Raw genomic sequence first — 19,029 nt, forward strand, 5'->3', positions numbered from 1 at the left:
GCAAACATTTTATTCGAAAATGAGGTTTAGGCCTTCATTTGCTTATTTCCCAAAAATTGGGATCAAAACTCATACAAAAGCCTAGTTTTTGGCGCTTTTTGCCATTACTGCTCATTATTGAAAATGAGCTAGCGCCTTGGAATGACCTATCTCCTATCGCTTTTCGCCTATTGCCTATTATTGCCTTTGGCCATGACATCTGACATGAATATACAACAGTGACTTGTTATGTTGGTTGTCGAGACTGTGGCGGATCCAGGGGTGGTTCTGGGTGCCATGGAAACCCCCTTTGCGAGATCTTGTGAAGCCAATCATGTTCTTTATGCAAACCCCCTTTTGTGAAGCCAATTTTACCAGCTTTTTTTTACGTAGCGGCCATTTTGGAATCCCCTTTTTAAATTTCTGGATCCGTTACTGCGAGACTACTGGCTTTGTTCTCGCGGTAACGTAGTCTGGTAACGCAAGCGCATTAGTCACACAAGACGAACACTAAACTGGACAACCATAAAGCTCCAATTTCAAAGCTATTTTGCCTGTATGCACCAAGGGTAGTATTCGTACAAATCGAACCTTAGCAGGGTCGCTGGTAACGCAAGCGCACTAGTCACACAAGACGAACACTAACCTGGACAACCATAAAGCTCCAATTTCAAAGCTATTTTGCCTGTATGCACCAAGGGTACTATTCGTACAGATCGAACCTTAGCAGGGTCACTGAGCTGGTTTGTGACAATTGTAGTTGCGTCATAATTCGCAATGAAATCCTAAAATCAGTAAAGATGAATTATATAGGACGCATGCAGTAAAACCATGAAATAAAAGCAAAGTTGATACTGGCAAATAGTAGCTATTTAGTGACTAATAGTTGCTGTCACCCAACCAGAACATTCATTATGCAAAAGAAAAATACACAAGAGACCATTTGTGTCTTTTGTGCAAAGAGTGTTCTGGTTGAGTGATACAAACTATCGGTTACTAAATACCTACTATTTGTCAATATCAACTTTGTTTTTATTTCATGGTTTTTCTGCATGCGCTCTATTTGTGTATAGTATACTTGAAAGCGTATCTAGCATCTTGTAAAGGGTAAGGGGTACTATTGGTCACTGAGGAGGAAAGACAAGTCCATCTGTGGTTGGATACAGCTGAACATACCAACCGGTTAAGTAAAGAATGCACAACTTAAACAATACGAACACTTTGAAGTTTCACGAACCTTCACTGGAATGCATAAATATTTCAAATAATTTCATACGAAATCGCCGGAGGCTAATCCTGTTCACTAGAGAACTCTAAACTGGAGTATTGATCAACTGGTTTTACATGGAATGCCAAATGTCTCCCTACACAACTACGTACATAGAAACCCCATAGAGTTAATGAATTCTATCAAGGCCATTCACCGCTTGAATGAGATTCCTTATATTTCATCCACAATGATGCGCTTTTACTTAGGAGTAAGTAAAACGATGATACTCAGGGGTGCTTACCATATAAACCAAACCATCCGGTTTGAAATTCATTCGCTAATAGTAAGAAAAGAGCAGGAAACTTTGACTTCCGAAAAATGGTACAAGCGTCTACCGAAAGAACCGAAATGAGCGGGAAAAGTGGATTGCGTCAATCGCAAGACCGAGTTTTCCGGAACTTTCCGATTGTAATGATGCATACAATTAATTTTCCAAGCAGAATATCTGGGTTTTCCTGGTAAATGATAAGCACCCCAGGTCTCTCTATTTTTCACCCCGAACCCCCATAATTTTTCAACCTCCCCTCCCCTTCCCCAAACCCCTCCCCCTCCCTGGATAAATTTTCAATGGTCTGTTCTATATAAAGCATACCTTATCGATAAAACCTTCTCTGTGAAGTCTCCAAGCTATTCCACCAAAGCTATACCAAAGCTGGAAGCTCTTCACCCAATGGTTTTCCCCATTCAGCGTACCGCCCTTAGTACCTATAGCTGTCAAGAAAACGATTTCTTGAATATCAACTTGTAGATATGGACCCACGTCATCGGGACTAGGACTCCAAAATGGGTTTTTGTCTTTAAACCTTGCAGAACGGGCACGATAGCTGTTTTGCAGCTCACTTGAAGCAGAGAGCATTGTTTTCTTTACTAAAGGCCTGTTGCACCCTGTTGGAGATTACAATAAAATAGAAATAAGAAGTAATCTATAAAAATCATTTTTTTCGAATTTAACCCCAATATCTCCTAAGATCGAATTGAAATTTAGAAGTTGATTTTTGTGGAGGGAGCTGAAAACCGGAGAACCCGGAGAAAAACGCTCAAAGCACAGGAGAGAACTAGCAAACATCTCGCTGCTCACATACGACACCTTTTCCGGCAGGACTCGAACCCGGGTCGCATTCGGGTGAGAGGCGAGAAGCATTAGCTATAGCGCCGGCGCACGTCTCCCGTGCTTCCCAATTAATAAGGTGTCGGTTTCGTTGCAGTTGAGTTAAGTTTGGGACAGACCATTAGATTTTTGAGGGGGGAGGGGTAGTTGATCAACTTATCTTGTGCGTGAATTTTTTTTACGCCTCATGGCTGTGCAGGAATTTTTTTTGGACATAATTTGGAATTTTTTTTCTGGCACTTTCCTGGCACTTTCCACACAGATTCAAGCTAGGAACCTGCCTTTTTGATTACAATATATGGGTGATTTCATAAATCTAAGAAATAGATTTTGGAATTAATTTTGTAATTTTTATAAATAAATAAGTAAATTTCATAGGTTTGGGGACATTTTCTTTATTTTTTACATATCAAAATATTTTTAGAATTATCAAAGCTAAAAAGAAATTTATTCGTATGTTGCTGTTTTCGCAACATATTCTTCGATTGCACGTTACGTCATCGCGGCCATGTTGGTGCCATTTAACAAAAGATTTCTTATTAGTATCCATTGTTAACGGCACCACAATGGCCGCCATGCTTTTGTCTTTTAACTCTCTTGAGAATGCTTGCAATCCATCAATAGTAAATTCAATTAGGCCTATAGGGCAAACGTCGAACTTTCCATGCACCGAACTCATTAAAAACAATGGATATCAGGTGATAATGAGGCGGCATTCTTTGATGTAATTAAGTTCGGTGCATGGAAAGTTCGACGTTTGCCCTAGGCCTTAGTTATTTACTTTTATACGTAGATATTAGTTAGATTAGTAATTACTATTATCATTATTATTATCATCATCATCATCATTATTATTATTATCATTACTATTATTATTATTATCATTATTATCATCATCATTATTATTATTATTATTATTTAATATCATTATTATTATTATCATTATTATTATTATTATCATTACTATTTGATAATATTATTATTATCATTATTATTATTATTATTTAATATCATTATTATTATTATTATTATCATTATTATCATCATTATTATTATTATTATTATTATCATTACTATTTGATAATATTATTATTATTATTATTATTATCATCATTACTAACCTAAGCAATTCCCCCACTGGTGATTTTCAAAATTTGGCGTGAAAGAGCACCATAACCGATGATGGTCAACTTCAGTACAACTTGTGTAGGTAACTCCTTTATAGACAAAGGGAAAAACACAACAGCGATCTTGGTCTGTGAGCCATGTAAAGCACTTGGCTGTCAAAAGAAGTTACTGGAATTAGATGCCGTATGATGCTGTATGTATTACATGGAGGATTTCGATGGCCACGCGGAGCGGAGATACGGATTTCAGTATCTTCGAGTGTTGAGGTGATATCTTACGAGTTAGCACAGCAAACAAGTAAGATAATCTCAACATGAGAAGATAAAATCCGTATCTCCAAGCGGCTATGTAATAATCTTTTCAGTAATATATAATTATCGATGAAATACGATCCTAGTACATTTTTTCTATTTAATGATATCATTAGCAATTATTCGCCGAAGGCAAAATGAATATCGGGGAATATTTACCGATACGCGAGTCTTCTAGCGGCGTGGTAAATATTCTCCATATTCACTGAGCCTGAGGCGAATAATTGTTTTAGCATATACCAACTTGCGTACAGAGTAACTTATTTTTATATACAACAATTCAATAAAAACAAACAAACAGAAACTTTTAGTTTCCGTGACAAATTCACGCAAAACTTTTAGCAAAACTTTTAGGCCATACTTCGTTGCCTTTTTAGTATTGATAGGAATGGTATTTACTTTCATTTTTTCAATTTCCTCATTGGAAATTGTAGCAAAATGATTGCCGGCAGATGCCATTTTGTTGCCGACTCAATATTCCGAGATTCAGAGGTGAATATCGTACAATATTCACCTCCAATTGACCAATGAGCGCGCGCGTTCTTAGGAAGTACACAAGTTAGTATATGCTAATGTAATATATTCGCATGTGAAGATATCAGTTTTTAGTAATAGAGCATATAATAGATAATTCATCAATGAATATACATTGAATATGAATAGTCTTTCTGCTCAGCCTGTGATTTTCAGTGGAACCATGAACCGAACCTCTGGGCTGTGCCAACTAAGCCAGGGCACGGCTAACTCACTCTGATCGTATCGGAAATTAGCGTTTTAGGTTTTGCTGGGGGACGGAGAAAAACCGGAAAATCCAAAGAAATGCTCTCAAATCAAATAATTATAAAGGAAACTTATATCTGCTTCGCGCCAGGAGCAAATAAGGCCTCACCTCGACATTACTTCGCTGAATATATTATTGTGGCAATGCATAGACGATGGTTATTATTTCAAAAACCTTGAATTTTATCGAACCCTGAAACGACCTCTGAGCTGGGCCAACTAACTTTGAAAATTTGTATTTTAAGCTTTGTGGATGGAGGTAAACTGGAGAAATATTATGATCCCGATCCAACCGAAAAATTTTCAAACAAGGGGACCAATCGCTTATTATACTTTCAAGGGTTTAATGGAAATTATAACTGTCTCTTGTCATTTTCAGGGTCTAAAAGCCGTGTACACAAGCCCTTAAGCGAGTACTCGTCGAAAATGGTCCCTAAAGGAAGTAGCACTCTGCGATAATAAAGGTCACTAAATTAAGTAACATCCTGCAAAAGTATAGGTCCGTGAATCAAGTAACACCCTGCGAAAATAGGTTCCTAAAGTAAAGCACCCTGCGAAAATAGGTCCCTAAAGGAAGTAGCACCCTGCGATAATATAGGTCCCTAAATTAAGTAACATCCTGCAAAAGTATAGGTCTGTGAATCAAGTATTACCCTGCAAAAATAGGTTCCTAAAGTAAAGCACCTTGCGAAAATAGGTCCCTTTTCTTAATTTTAGATGAAACTGAACTTTGACTTTTAAACATATATATTTGATATACATAGTTTCGGTTTGCTTTGTTTAAACTCAGCATTTTGATTTCTTAAGTTTGTAAGAATGATCCCAGGATAATAATTTCACTAAGATTCAAGTTAGCGTATCTACAAGGCAATAAATAAGTTACCTTTTTCGTTTTCCAAAGCTATAAAAGATGGATTAAATATTGACTTTGGCAAGGAGTGTTTGTATAGTGCCAACCAATAGGCAATCGTTAGTCCACCAGGGCAGCGGTCAGGATCTAGCAAGCAGGAAGTAGACTCCAAAGCTACTGTTGCTTTATATGTTGATCCATAAATGTGGTTGTATGTGGTTTTACCAGTAAAAGGTGTTTTGACTTTGGTCCTGGAGTCTACGATTTTGCTACTGACAATCTGATCAAGTCTCCACCAGTGTTTGGGGTCGTTGTTTTCTGTCCAAAGATAAATATTAAACTTGGTTAGTTAACATGCTTTGAGGTTGAGAGACTTTTTACAGTCAAACAAGCTCACGCGTTGACCCCTAGAGTCGATTAATGATTTGAATTTTCGAATTTTGATTTCATTATTCAGTTGAAATTTACAACGTCGAAAACGAAGATATCAAAATTCCAATCAACTTTAAATTCAATATACGACATTTTCATTGGTTAATCAGTGCTAACATAGCCGGAAAACCAAGTAAACATGGCGACCAGAAATAGTCTTGGCCGTGTTTATGTGCCGGGAAAGCCTTTACCTGATATTATTCGACAGGAAATTGTTCATCTCAGCAATAGCGGATTGTCCAATAAAGCAATTTCGCGACAACTAAAACTTTGCCTTCTTTCTATTATTTAGACGCTCTTTCCATTTCTGTTCATTTTGACACAACGTCTCTTTTTACGGGGAAGGGTCACGTCTGTGTTGCAAAAGGTCTATTTTTACAGTAACACCAAGTAATTAAAGTCTGCAGATTTTCCCAATACATATGTTTTCCTTATCAATCAAATCAAATAAATATGATTTACACTGGCATTTCCACAGAGTGGCTCTTCATCTACTGAATGCCTGAATGCCAATTGGAATTTAGAAGTTGATTATTGCGGAGGGAGGAAAACCGGTGAACCCGGAGAATACCATCAAGCAACTCAACTCACATACTACTTACGACATACGACACCGAGACCGGCGCGACTTGAACCCGGGTCGCATTGACGAGAGGGGAGCGCTATATTTATATATGCATACGTACCCTCTAGGGGGATGTTCACTTCCAGCGAAGCTGGACCCATTCTTGTTTTACGATGTGCCTGTTGTACCCAGGATCGGCGAGAGCCATGTCGTCCAATCAGAATCCACGAACAGTTTTCGCAGGAAACTAATGGATCAATAGCACCTATGCGATATAGTTCCTCTGCACTGTCACTGATGTACCTTTAAACAACATATGACATTTAACACTTATTGATTGGGACCGAGGGAAACAGGATAAGCCGAGGTAAACATCGCCGGCGAGGGATCACAAAACACACTGCTTTCCCGAGGTTCCAGTCAATAAGTGTTTTGTTAAGTTTTGCTATATACTAAGTGTCCAAGAACACAAGACAATTTTTTAATTATTTGATTTTCACAAATAGGAAAAACTTGCATTTCCGGGAAAATTACTTCCGATATTGTTATTACCGGTCAACAACATATTGTTGCCCGCTGAAAGCCGTTGCCGGAGAAACATCGAAACTTGTTCACGTTCACGTGATGCCCTCTCGCCCAATCAGAATACGTAACAAAATTATTTGTTGCCCGTCACAGAAACGAATGACGAAGTACTAAATATATCGGTCACAATTATATTGCAAATTGCGAGCTTTGAGTGTCCTGGCTTCAGTTAGAACTCTGTCTGAAGACAGTTGATTGTGAGTGAGAAAGCCATGTCCTGAGTTAGATCATCCCAGAGGTTGTTTCGGGATTCGCTCTGTGACATAGCCATGCCCTTACTTAGATCATCCCAAAAGTCGTTTCAGGGTTCGATCCGTGAGTTAGCCATGCCCTGACTTAGATCAGCCCAGAGGTTGTTTCAGGGTTCGATCTGTGAGTTAGCCGTGCCCTGACTTAGATCAGCCCAGAGGTTGTTTCAGGGTTCGATCTGTGAGTTAGCTGTGCCCTGATTTACAGCAGCCCAGAGGTTGTTTCAGGGTTCAATCTGTGAGTGAGACGTGGCCTGCATGACTTAGATCCAGAGGTTGCATTTGATTTCAAAGTATCGATAAAAATGAGGTTTTTAAGATTAAAGTCATTCTAAACCACTGTAATTGCGGTATCTTCACCAGTGAATTTCATTTCATTCAGTTACCTATGCCCAGAGCCTTTCACGGCGACCACTACAATAAAGCGTTCATCAATTGCTCTTAAGTAATCAGCCATTTCCTTTGCTGCTGTCGTCTGGTTAAAGGTGTCAAAACTCCTGGAACTCGTAACATGTCCAGTGGAGGGCTCTAGAACCACAATGTTGTGGCCATTGCCACCTTTACAATGCTCTTTTTCATTGACCTAAAAGAAGGAGCACATGAATCTCACATCCCTAAAAATATAGGACTCGTAAAATAATCCGGATAGACCTCATCTATTCGGGCGTGTTTCCATGTTTTTTAATTCAGGGTTTTACAAGTTGTCAATGTGCTGCACAATAGGACACAAGGTTTCCTTCGAGGTACCTGCACCAATTTCCAATCTCCTTAAAATCCCCATATATCTCCATCCCAATCAACCCACTAAAAATAAAAAATCATTAGTAAAGGCCTGACACTGAGGATGGTCACTGCCAGGGTTTCTTTACGTCCTTACTCTTGGTCACTCCGGAAGGAAGGAAATAGAGTGTGGGAGAGAACAAATTGCTACTTTATTTCTTTTATCTGTTTTCCAAATTTTTGTGTCATTATCGCGAGATACTAGAGGTGGCTTACAACCGGGGGGGGGGGGGGGGGGGGGGACTTATAACTAGAATTATACGGTATTATGGTATTAAAATGAAACTTGTTGTTTGCACTGTCTAAGTAGGATATTTCGACAACCATTTTGAAAAATACACTATTATGTATCATATAAGGGGATGGTCACAACTATCTTTACAGTAAATTTGGGGGAATGGGTGTGGAAAGAGTCTGTATGGTAAAATATAGAACACCAATCCTCCCTCTAACCTCTAATTTTCGATCGGTCCCTTACCTTGATAGAACAAATAGGTGTTCGTTTTGATACCCCAGGATCACTAAAGCCTTCTGTCATGACTCGAACGTTTACGTTCTCTATGAACAAAAAATATTCATTCCATTATTTTCCATGTTATATCTTATTTTCTCTCCGCACTCCAATCTCGTACCCAGAGCCTTTCGTCGAGCATGCGCAGTAAGAAATTGATCTGCGCAGTAAGAAGGCTCTGGGTGCGAGATTGTCCACACTCGATTCCAGAACCAAACATTCCTACTGCGCATGCTTTGACGAGACACCAGAAACGCTCATCTGGCATTTCATTGAGCATGCGGGAAAAAAAAAAAAAAAAAAAAAATGCGCAGTAAGACTGAAGGTTCTTGGTTCCAGATTGCTCTTTTTCCTCAACCTTAGAATGGCTGATTATGATGTTAAAGGGGTCGGAGAACGGCAATAGAACTCCTTTACCACGACGTTCTTTGGGTACCTCAAACCTCAAAATGCAGTTCGATTTTTCGTCCGAAACTTTCGACATTTAGCAAGGCCTCATAACGAAGTTGTTGCTGGAAGAGCGAGCTTATTGTATTCAATTGCCCTAATTCACTATGACGTCACTGCTTGGTTATGCGGTGGATAGAATCACCAAATCCAATAGAAAATTCAACAAAATTTGCTCCTAGCGAAACAGTTTAATCTAAAATGGCCTGGTTTTCAGATATGACATGTGTTAATATGTACTAAAAAATATTCTGAGCGTTTGCTGGCTATTCCTTTACAATTTTACATTGAGCTAGCTGTGAGTAAATGGATAATTTATATCTGACTTACCAATCTGAAAACCATAGATATTAGTTTTCTCAATACAAGGTTTTACATTCCAGCTTAAAGGATGAATGCGCAGATATCTGGCTTCTATGGGTCTGGGAAGATCTACCCGGAAGTATATATAACTTACAATCTTTTCGATTAGCTGAGGGACAAAAGTTTAGAAAACATTAGAAAATTTCAAGAAAAGCAGGATTTGTAAAACATGATAAAAAATATTATATCACACTTTGCACAGAATTATTTCCATTGATTCTTCTAAAAAAAATTTGTGAACCATATATTATGCACGTCCACTTTTATTACACTCTTTTTCTTTGAGAGCGACCCGTTCGACAATAGTACCCATCTCAAAATTATCTTGAATGTGAGGTTAAAATGGAAATAAAATAAATGCCACAATAATGCATTCGAGAAAAAATGTGATTTCCTTTGTCATTTTCATCTTGGCCTCGCATGACCCAATACTTTTAAGAGAAAGGTCATACAAAAAGGTTGGTTTTAGTTGCTTGTCAATCAGACTGTTTAACTGCATTTCTAAAACATCGGTAACTAGTTTTTTTTTTTTTTTTTCATTTTACGGGTTGATTGACAGACTAGAACCAAACCGCTTTTCGGTCTGCCGACGAACAGGTCGCGCTTCATAGAAAACGAGTGTATTATATTTGCTCGTGCATAAAGTTGTGAATGATGTAAGGTTAAATACCTCGTGATCTATTGACCATTTCACTCCATCGGTAGAGCTTGATAAAGCCAACTTTGTCACCGAGTTTACCGTGCCGTTTACAGTGAAGCCGTACATTACGATAGTGCACACTGGAAAAAAACGAGAGTTAGATATATGTTCTAAAACGAATGTACATAGCTTGCCACACAAGACTTTTTACAAGACCTTCCTACTAAGCTTGTGAGACGTAGTGGAAAAACGATGAAGAGCTCATGAAACTACGAAATATCTGATACATTCCTAGTCACACAAGACTTTCTACAAGACCTTCCTACTAAGCTTATGAGACGTAGTGGAAAAAACGATGAAGAGCTCATGAAACTACGAAATATCTGATACATACCTAGTCACACAAGACTTTCTACAAGACCTTCCTTGAAGAGCTCATGAAACTATGAAATTTGGTCCCTTCTTTATAGGTAAGTTTCGGATTATTTTTTGTCTATCTTGTCTGACTTATAGCCTCCTCTTTATGAGTATGCATATGTACTGGTTACTATTGGATATTCACGCTGCCCAGTATTAAAGAATAGCGAATGCGTGATGTAAATTTTTGGATTTGCCGCCATGTTGATAGCCAAACCACAGGAATCCCAATTACAATACTGGTTTTAATTTTAATTTTATACAGACATGGCTGAAACGTACAATATCGTACCCAGAGCCTGTGTTTCTTCTGGCCTGGGACGAAGAACGAGGGCTCTGGCATGATGAATGTTTTGGCGCATAGGTAATTATCCGGAAGTGAAATATAATCAATGAAAATCAAGCTTTAAAACAGAGTTCTGTTTTTACTCTCGATCAAAGCAAAAATTAGAAATCGGGAACTTTTTTATTCATTTTTGGCAAGTAATTGAACGCATGCGCTCTTATACCGGAAGTCCAAACCCTCGTTCTTCGCCGCAGACCAGAAGAAATGCAGTCTCTGGGTACGAGATTTGGGCTGAAAAACTTATGCCCATGCGCCAAATTGTCCAGGAAAACAAACATGGCGGCTCCTTAAATCTCTGCATCTAATTCAAGAAACTTGGTCGGGTTTTGAAGGGAAAACATTTGAGTACAAACATTAGAAAAGTTCTACATACGATAAAAACAATTAACAAAAATAAATTCTTAATTTTTAATAAATGAGGTTAATATATATGTAGATCCGAGGAGCGGATGTTTCCAACTCATACGAAAATGGCTCTAATATGTAGTAATCAGTACCTTTTGTTAGCTTTCCAAATTGTATCTGGAGGAATGTCCCGTTCTCGTTCTCTTTTCCACACCATGCTTTTTGGGGTGCTAAACTGCTGGCATGTTCAGCTCTATAGTTGGAATGACTTGATGTAGTAGACGAGAAGTTGAAGAAACGGGCCTGCATATAAGGACAGCCTAGATAAAAAATGGTATAATAAAGAACTTTAGTAAATGAAAATAATTATTACAAATCCTACTTACTACTCTTACCAGTAGACAAAGGCAGTTTTTTTTTTTTTTTTTTTTTTTTTTTGATCGTGCCTCTCAAATCGTTTACGTGAAACCAATATTATACCAAGTGCAGTCAAGATTTAATTAGGTGGAATAAAAAACTTGTCCAAGTGGTACAATATTGGCATCACGTGGACGATATGAAATGCAATTGGTGAAATTTAAACGTTTAAAAAAATCCCGACTGCCTCATTCTCAACCCCAAAGCCTGAGCTCTAATGTTGGAAGGCGCACATTCCGTGCGCATTGGTACTTTTGCGGATGATGGAATCGTGCGCATGCGCATTGCTTAAGCACCATGTCACTTCTCATTTGTACTATTATCCCAATAACAAAAGTAGAATTTATTTTTCTTGTTTATGGAACATAGTTTCACTTGACCTTGGTATTTCATGGCCCTTGATTATTGTGAGAATCAAAGATGTGGTACTGGGTTTTGGGTTTGATTCCACGTTTGTTGGGTCTGTCCCTTGATTTGAAGGATTTTTCTCCCTCCACAAAACCTAACACGCTCAATTCCACTTCGATATAGGAATTAGCTTTGCTCACAAATGGTGAGCTTGCAATGATTTTACATCTCACTTACGTGGTCGGATGTGAAAAGCTTCGTACATCTGGTCATCGGATAGTCCTTGATACCATATAGATAGATCAGTGTACATATTATGGCCTTCTACAGCACTGCTTTGTGTAAAGAGTGGTGAACGTGAAAGATATAAGGATCCTTGCGTCGTTAAGGGTGCCGATGAACTGAGCGTGCTGTTTGATTCATTTACCTTTGAAACGAAAGTAAAAAGTATGTGCGGTTGATTGATTGGGATGAAAATATATGCTTTTGACTAGCTCCGATCCCCTGCGTGGTCGTAATATGTCCCACAGTCTGGATCCCAAGGGTCAAGTAAAGGCTGCAAAACTTCAACAACAGGCAAACACTTTGAAATTCCACCGTCCTTCACTAAAACAAATGAATATTAGACATAAACAGCTAAGGCTAAATAACTCTGAACAAAAGTTAATAGCTCCCTTCACCGTGTTCCCTGTACCATTTTGAAAAGGCAACCGTGCCTATGCATCGAAGCGATAACGGCGGTGACCTTGCAATGATAGGAGACTATCAGTCGTGCAAGCTCACCGCTGTCCTCGCTTCTATGAATAGGCACGGTCGTGCCGAAGTGATTATCTAGTATAATTATTGTTCTTATCAAAATCCAATTGTTTTCTTTCTAGCTTGTTTATCATAGAAACAAGGCCAATAATGAATGAACTAAATATGTCTGATTTTCCTCTATGCATTCGTTGGGATAATGCAGACTGAAAGCAATGGATTTTGATAAGATCAGTAATTATGGTGCAAGGAACTGTGAGGGAGACTATTTGAAACTACATATACAGCGGCTTTGATAATAGAATTTCAAAATTATAAAATTATAAAATACTACCTTCAACCCATTCACGTAAATTTTCAGGACGCCATTTGCCCATGTTGTCCCAATATGACTCCAACTGTTGTACTTGATAACGGTATTTACGGAAACTTTTCCAGTCGCGGTCCTGATTTCGGCTGTTATTCTGTCCAAACCACTTGTTTTATCATGGGTCTTTGTCACCCAGAAGGCATTTGTTCCCAAGATATGGTGACTTTTATCGGGCTCCGTTGATTCGAGTGTGTTATAAGGCTTGAGCCACAATGTTGTTGAAAGTCCTGTATGATTGTATAAGTAAAATTTACATTCATTAGATCATTCATTCCGATATGTTTATTTATCTATCTTCTAAATTATTTACTTGTTCATTTTATTGTTGTTTTTTTTTTTTTTTTTTTTTTTCGATAGTTTACAGTCAATTCAAAAAACGTTGTCGTCGACCGGCTCAAGGCTACGCGACTGGACCGAAAGGAATATGGGTAAAAATCACTGAAGCGGTTAAATACTCGTTCTGAATTAATTGTCCCGCTAGTAATAAGATAATAATGGCGAGAAACAATCCATCAAATGCATGTAATTGGCTTTAGGGAAAGAAAAACAAAGTAGTTATGATTCAGTTCACAATTGCGAAAATATGAAGGCATTAAAAAAACGTCTCCTTCAACACTTCCCGCTCGCCTACGAAGGTTCATGCTTTAAACCAGGCATAACTAGTCAGATAAAATTATAGAGTCAACTCAGCTACAATGATTGCTACCCAGAGTTCCTTTCGGTCCAGTCGCGTAGGCTTGAGTTGGTCGACGACAACATTTTTTGAATTGACTGTATTTATTTCTCCCCTCAATCAAATTCATCCCATTCACTTTTTAGAATTCATTCCATCTATTCGTTTGTTCCTTCATTCATAAATTAATGTTCACATTTTATAAACTCAATCATTTCATTCTCTCTTTCATTTTATCTGTTCGTTTATTCATTCATTCCTATAGTCTAAATAGTTATTTAATTCAACTTCATCCGCGATCACATTCACTCATTCATCTATTCGTTTGTAATTCATCCATTGATAGTGTTTGTTTGTTTGTTCTTTATTTCTTTTGTTCATTCATTATTAATTATGTTCATTCAATCCAATATGTTCATTCTTTTCGTTCTTATTCAATTCATTCGTTCGTTAATTCGTGGTTAGTAGGCTGGTTGGTTGCTTTCGTGGCTTGATATCACGAGCAGTTTGTGTTGTTTTCTGCTGTGTTTTGCTTGTTTTGTCGTATCTTGTTGTGTCGTGTTGTGTAGTGTGGTGTGGTGTGGTGTGGTGTGGTGTGGTGTGGTGTGGTGTGGTGTGGTGTGGTGTGGTGTGGTGTAGAGTGATGTGGTGTGGTGTGGTGTAGAGTGATGTGGTGTGGTGTGGTGTGGTGTAGTGTCGTGTTGGTTTCTTCTTTATAACATGCAGTGTTTGAGCAGGCGCTCACAAAACTCACCTCTTGCGCAAAGAGAAATCGAAGTCATACATGACGATGAGTAGCTTCCAAGCTCTAAAGAACTGGAAGTAGGAATGGTAATTCCATGGCGGGTCTCTATAAGAGGTATTTTAGAAGTGCCACTTGGAGCCGTTATTTTTGGGCCACAATGTTTTATATCCTCAATTCCTTGTGGGGAAAATAACGGCCAGGAGTGATTTGAAAGTTGGTAAACTGTACCTATTTTTTAAGAAAGTTAAAGAAGTTAAAACATTAAGTCAGTATTATCACAAAGTTACTCCACAATCTCAAGTGAAGTCTATATATGGAAGCTTTGTACCACGTGACTCACAGGCGTAGCAACGGTAACTATGCTGTAATTAAATGAGAATATGCATGTAGAATCGGGTAATACCTGCAGTTTAATCCAATGGCGTATAACTAAGAGACAAACGCCTCGTGCCCGCTACTAAAATTCGTGCTTTTCGTTATTTTATCAGTAAAAAACGATCCTTGTACTCTCAATGACTCAGCATTCAACAGCCTCCGTAAGTTTAATTTCTATTTTTTTGAAGTTTTCGTTTGTTTCCCCGGATAGTTATCGAGCCAGCTAAGGCTACTTTATTTTTACTTTTTAAAATTATCTTAGGAGTTTATTCAGTTATTCCCTCACTTTTCAAAAAAAGCTTCTTGAATTCCTAGTTTAATTTTCTGATCAGGAATTTTATAACATCATTCAACACAGAAATTTCAAAGTTCAGTTGGGTTGAAGCGTTTAACTGGTCTTCGTCTTGTACTTGAATATGCTTTTTTCAGCTAAGATTATTTTTAAAATTATACTCATTTGAATTTTCCTAGAAATTTATCATTTATCAATCATCAATTATCAAAGCTATCTCTTTTAGCCTCCGGCAGCCATATTCTTTAAAATTATTGATGTTACCAGCTTTTCTTCTAGCTACTCTCGTCCGCCATTTTGTGACAGGTGTAATACGTGGACCGAAGTCTCGCCAACTTCATGCCGAGATTGGAGGTCGTATTTTTCATAACAACTCCAGGGGATCATATCAGGTTAAATAAACATGACGTCAATGAATTCTCGCTAAACTATACAACGTTGCTAAAAATTGTGCATACTATGTCAAATACATCTAGTTGCTACGCATTTATAGACTACTAGAACAAGCCAAACCTCGGTGTATGAACCTGTGAATGACATAACATTAGCCCAAAACAAAGCTCGTGTTCAAACTAAACAAAGCACATCAATAGAACGGAACAAAGGAGGTTGTTACGCCGAGATAAACAATTAAAACAATACTAAATTGTCACCGCAATAATTCCTCAAAAACCAATTCTGAAATACATATAAAAATTACTACCCCACATTTGAAGTACGAATAAATAGGATACACATTTAACAGTGACGTGTGGGAGTTCGAGAAAAAGATATGAAATTCTTAAGATCAAGCTATAGGAATTTGAGTAAACAGAAAAACACAAAAATGAGACAATTTACTCTAGAACTCGGGGGAAAATTACGTACAAATCTCTACAGTTTAAATACATCATATCTTTTGTAAAACTCAAGGCGGCCATTTTTGAAAGTGCTCTATAGCCTCTGTAACTCACAGCGTGCGTTGGCACTCTGACATAAGAAAGTTAGTGTTACCGATTAAATTAAATAAACAAATGCTGGGGATACTAGTGAATGACGTAGGCCTTTCCCTTATTTTTACTTGAATGCGAGCACGAACAATCTAGAAGACGTTTTCGTACATTGCGCATGCGCACTGCATGAATTTGATACTATTACCAAGAGAAGAGAAAGACCCAGAAATGAGGTTGTACTGCATGCTAGTGACCAATTTCGAGCCAAGAGTCGTCCAGCTTTTTGGTCAGCTGAAAGCGGAAGGCGATGGAGGACTCTGGGTGGATAAGAGATTGGCTACCGACTTTCGGGGTTGAAAGTGCTTAAGATAGGAACGATAATATATATTGCTAAAAACTTACACTAAAAGAAAAAAATAATCATTAATATATTTTATAAATGAAAAGGACGACTCCTCAACCTTAAAATTTTTTGATAGAAATCCGAGCTTTTGGACTGATTAATCCTTATTCCCTGTGGATAGACTAATTAGTCCGAAAGCTTTGATCTCTATCAAAAAATTTAAGGGCGAGGAAGAGTTCTTGTATTTATAAAACAAATGATCCCAACCGACAAGTACGTTAATCATTGCTTCTATAAAAAGAAAAAATATTAATATTGCTAAAAGACAAAAACTGATTATTAATCATGGTGTAACGTAAGAGTCAAGAAAATATCATTTGAAAGCGCAAATATTGATAAATATTCTGTGGCATTGATACAAATTAACAAACATTCAGTTTGGGTAACGTATAGATATTATTATGACCGAAAAAGTATAAATTTATATTTAAGATAAGACTAAAAAAGCGCGTTGCAACCAGGAAAATATATTGTATCAGGTGTTTGTTGAGAAGAATCATTTGAGATACTAATCGGTAAACTCATAATAATCAATAATATTGATTATTTATCAATCGCAAGACACCTGAACATTAATTTTTGGCTAACGCATATATATATTATTATGACGGAAAATGAAGAGTATAAATTTATCTTTAAAACTGAGAATAAAAAAGCGCTTTTAACAGCGATATTATAATGTAGGTATTTATTAAGAATATTTTTAGGTACTGACTCGGTAAACGTTTTCGGATATCAATTTGCAAAACACCTGAAAACTTTTTTTAACTTCGTCGGCAAAGTCTTAAGCCCTCTTAATTATCTATAGCATTTCTTCCAATTGTTTCAGGCATTTTACATCCCACATTCTCATTGTTTCTTTAGCACTTTTTGGTCCCCTTGTTTTAAACAAAATCAAAAACAGCATGAAGTCAGTGTTTCGCTTTGGATTCCTACTGGGTTGAATTAGAATGGACCACAATAACAGCTATTCGTTGGTTGGCAGCGCATTGTCATAACATTTTCAAATAATTCCCTTTAGTGTTCGTTAGTGTTCCTAAGCAAAAAACGGAATAGCTAAAGCTAACTTGTGTAACTCCAGTACTGAAGTCAGTGTTTCGCTTTGGATTCCTACTGGGTTGAATTAGAATGGACCACAATAACAGCTATTCGTTGGTTCACGCACTACGAGACACCTTGACTATGATTTCACTGAATTTGACTCTTTGACTATTAAAGTTAGGAAACAAAAAATTGCAGTTCTAGAATTCATCTCGTGAGCTAATACTAGCAGAATTTCTATGGATAATGCAATAAAATTTTATAGCATAAATAGGTTTATCATTACTACGCAGAAATATCTCTGAATATCAATTTTTTCCTCTTTGTTTCTTTTATGACAGTACGTTCTGTCTGAAATAATTTTGATATTAAGCCATAAAGGATAAACAATACAAACACTTCAAAGTGTGGAAGAAGAAGAACAAGAAGAAGATAAAATAGAATTCGAACACTTTTACAAAACAAAACGGGGGAAAAACAACTTATAACAAATATTTAAACTAATGACGAGTCAAAAAACAACTCGTAAAAAAATTCCTGAAAAAGATAGTTCCTTCGTCTTTGTATAAACTAATCAGTGAAGAAATGATATTCGATCTTTCTTACCGTTTAAAGAGTTGCTTGATTGCTGACATCTTTCGTCCAGCTTTACAAGCAAGGGGCAGGCTAAGAAGAGTAGAATTTTTAGAAGGTCCAACTTCATCTTGATAGAGAGGTATCAAAATTACTTGTCATAGTTTGATCTAACACTAACTGTTTTCAAAAAATGTATATTCTAGCAAGAAAAGAAGTCGTAATATAAGTCGTTATATCAGTGTTCATACTGAGTTTGTTGAGCAGCATTAAAGTTTAAAGTATTTTCCTTGACAAAAGAAACCTATAGTCTTGTAGGAGCCAATGATAACAGCTGACTCGTTAGACCGCTGGCTCATTCAGTAGTAAATAAAATGAATCATCATATGTACCTAGTAGTTGTATTTTATTTTTTTAACATATATTAATTCTCATATTTACCCAAAGAGCAGAAACTCAAAAGCAGAAGCTTGAGAGAGTCTGTGATTCTTATTTACGAAAATAGTCTAGCTCATTATGAAATCACAGCTTGTTTTTGAAGGGCCCGGGGTAGCCTCCTTTGCAGCCGTTCTTAGGGTCGTCGTTGCGTGACGACCCTAAGAACGGCTGCAAAGGAGGCTAGGCCCGGGGCAGAAATGGTAAGAATTTGGAATATTCAATTTACTCAGGCAGCTGAAACTCTCATATGTTTGGTTTTTGAACATTTTATAAACCGGTGTATATCAAAATATATTCGGTATTTTAAAGCAAAGAGAGAAATTGAATGTTTTTACAGACTAAGCTAGACATCAGTTTTCTAATTACTATTTCTTATCTTGTGTGAAAACAAGATAAAGAACGATCAATTAGCTATATAAAAATATCGATATAAGATTTCAGCAAGGCTACCATCACGCACAAGTTTAGATAATGGTATGCATTGAATTCACAAGTAAACCTCTTAGATCCTACCATTAGCATGTGTACCCCTGGTTACGCCCTACACACTTTCTACCCCTT

The 19,029-nt window shown here is 37.3% G+C and overlaps 1 protein-coding gene across 1 annotated transcript; it reads right to left on the reverse strand.

Annotated features, from left to right (window-relative positions):
* Positions 1-620: 620 nt before the first annotated feature.
* Positions 621-18,195, reverse strand: LOC116292922 (uncharacterized). Its single transcript, XM_031700264.2, has 14 exons — positions 18,064-18,195; positions 14,424-14,642; positions 12,961-13,223; positions 12,108-12,297; positions 11,258-11,425; positions 10,028-10,137; positions 9,325-9,466; positions 8,515-8,594; positions 7,643-7,839; positions 6,545-6,726; positions 5,460-5,744; positions 3,479-3,637; positions 1,842-2,134; positions 621-764 (listed from the first exon to the last, which is right to left on the reverse strand). The coding sequence occupies exons 1-14, from the start codon at positions 18,158-18,160 to the stop codon at positions 621-623; spliced, it is 2,529 nt and encodes an 842-aa protein (XP_031556124.2). The 5' UTR covers positions 18,161-18,195.
* Positions 18,196-19,029: the final 834 nt, after the last annotated feature.

This window comes from Actinia tenebrosa, unplaced genomic scaffold (assembly GCF_029948245.1).
Source record: "Actinia tenebrosa isolate PJP-AT-01 unplaced genomic scaffold, QUT_ActTen_1.0 PGA_scaffold11__36_contigs__length_13525064, whole genome shotgun sequence".
NCBI classification, from domain to species: domain Eukaryota; kingdom Metazoa; phylum Cnidaria; class Anthozoa; order Actiniaria; family Actiniidae; genus Actinia; species Actinia tenebrosa.

Excerpts from the sequence above, each read along its gene's own strand:
- LOC116292922 (XM_031700264.2), bottom strand. The coding sequence starts at position 18,160 with ATGAAGTTGGACCTTCTAAAAATTCTACTCTTCTTAGCCTGCCCCTTG. Across the intron at positions 11,426-12,107 it reads AGCTTTTCACATCCGACCAC|GCTGTCCTTATATGCAGGCC; the intron begins GTAAGTGAGATG and ends TTTTTTATCTAG. Across the intron at positions 9,467-10,027 it reads AATGGTCAATAGATCACGAG|CTAATCGAAAAGATTGTAAG; the intron begins GTATTTAACCTT and ends TTTGTCCCTCAG.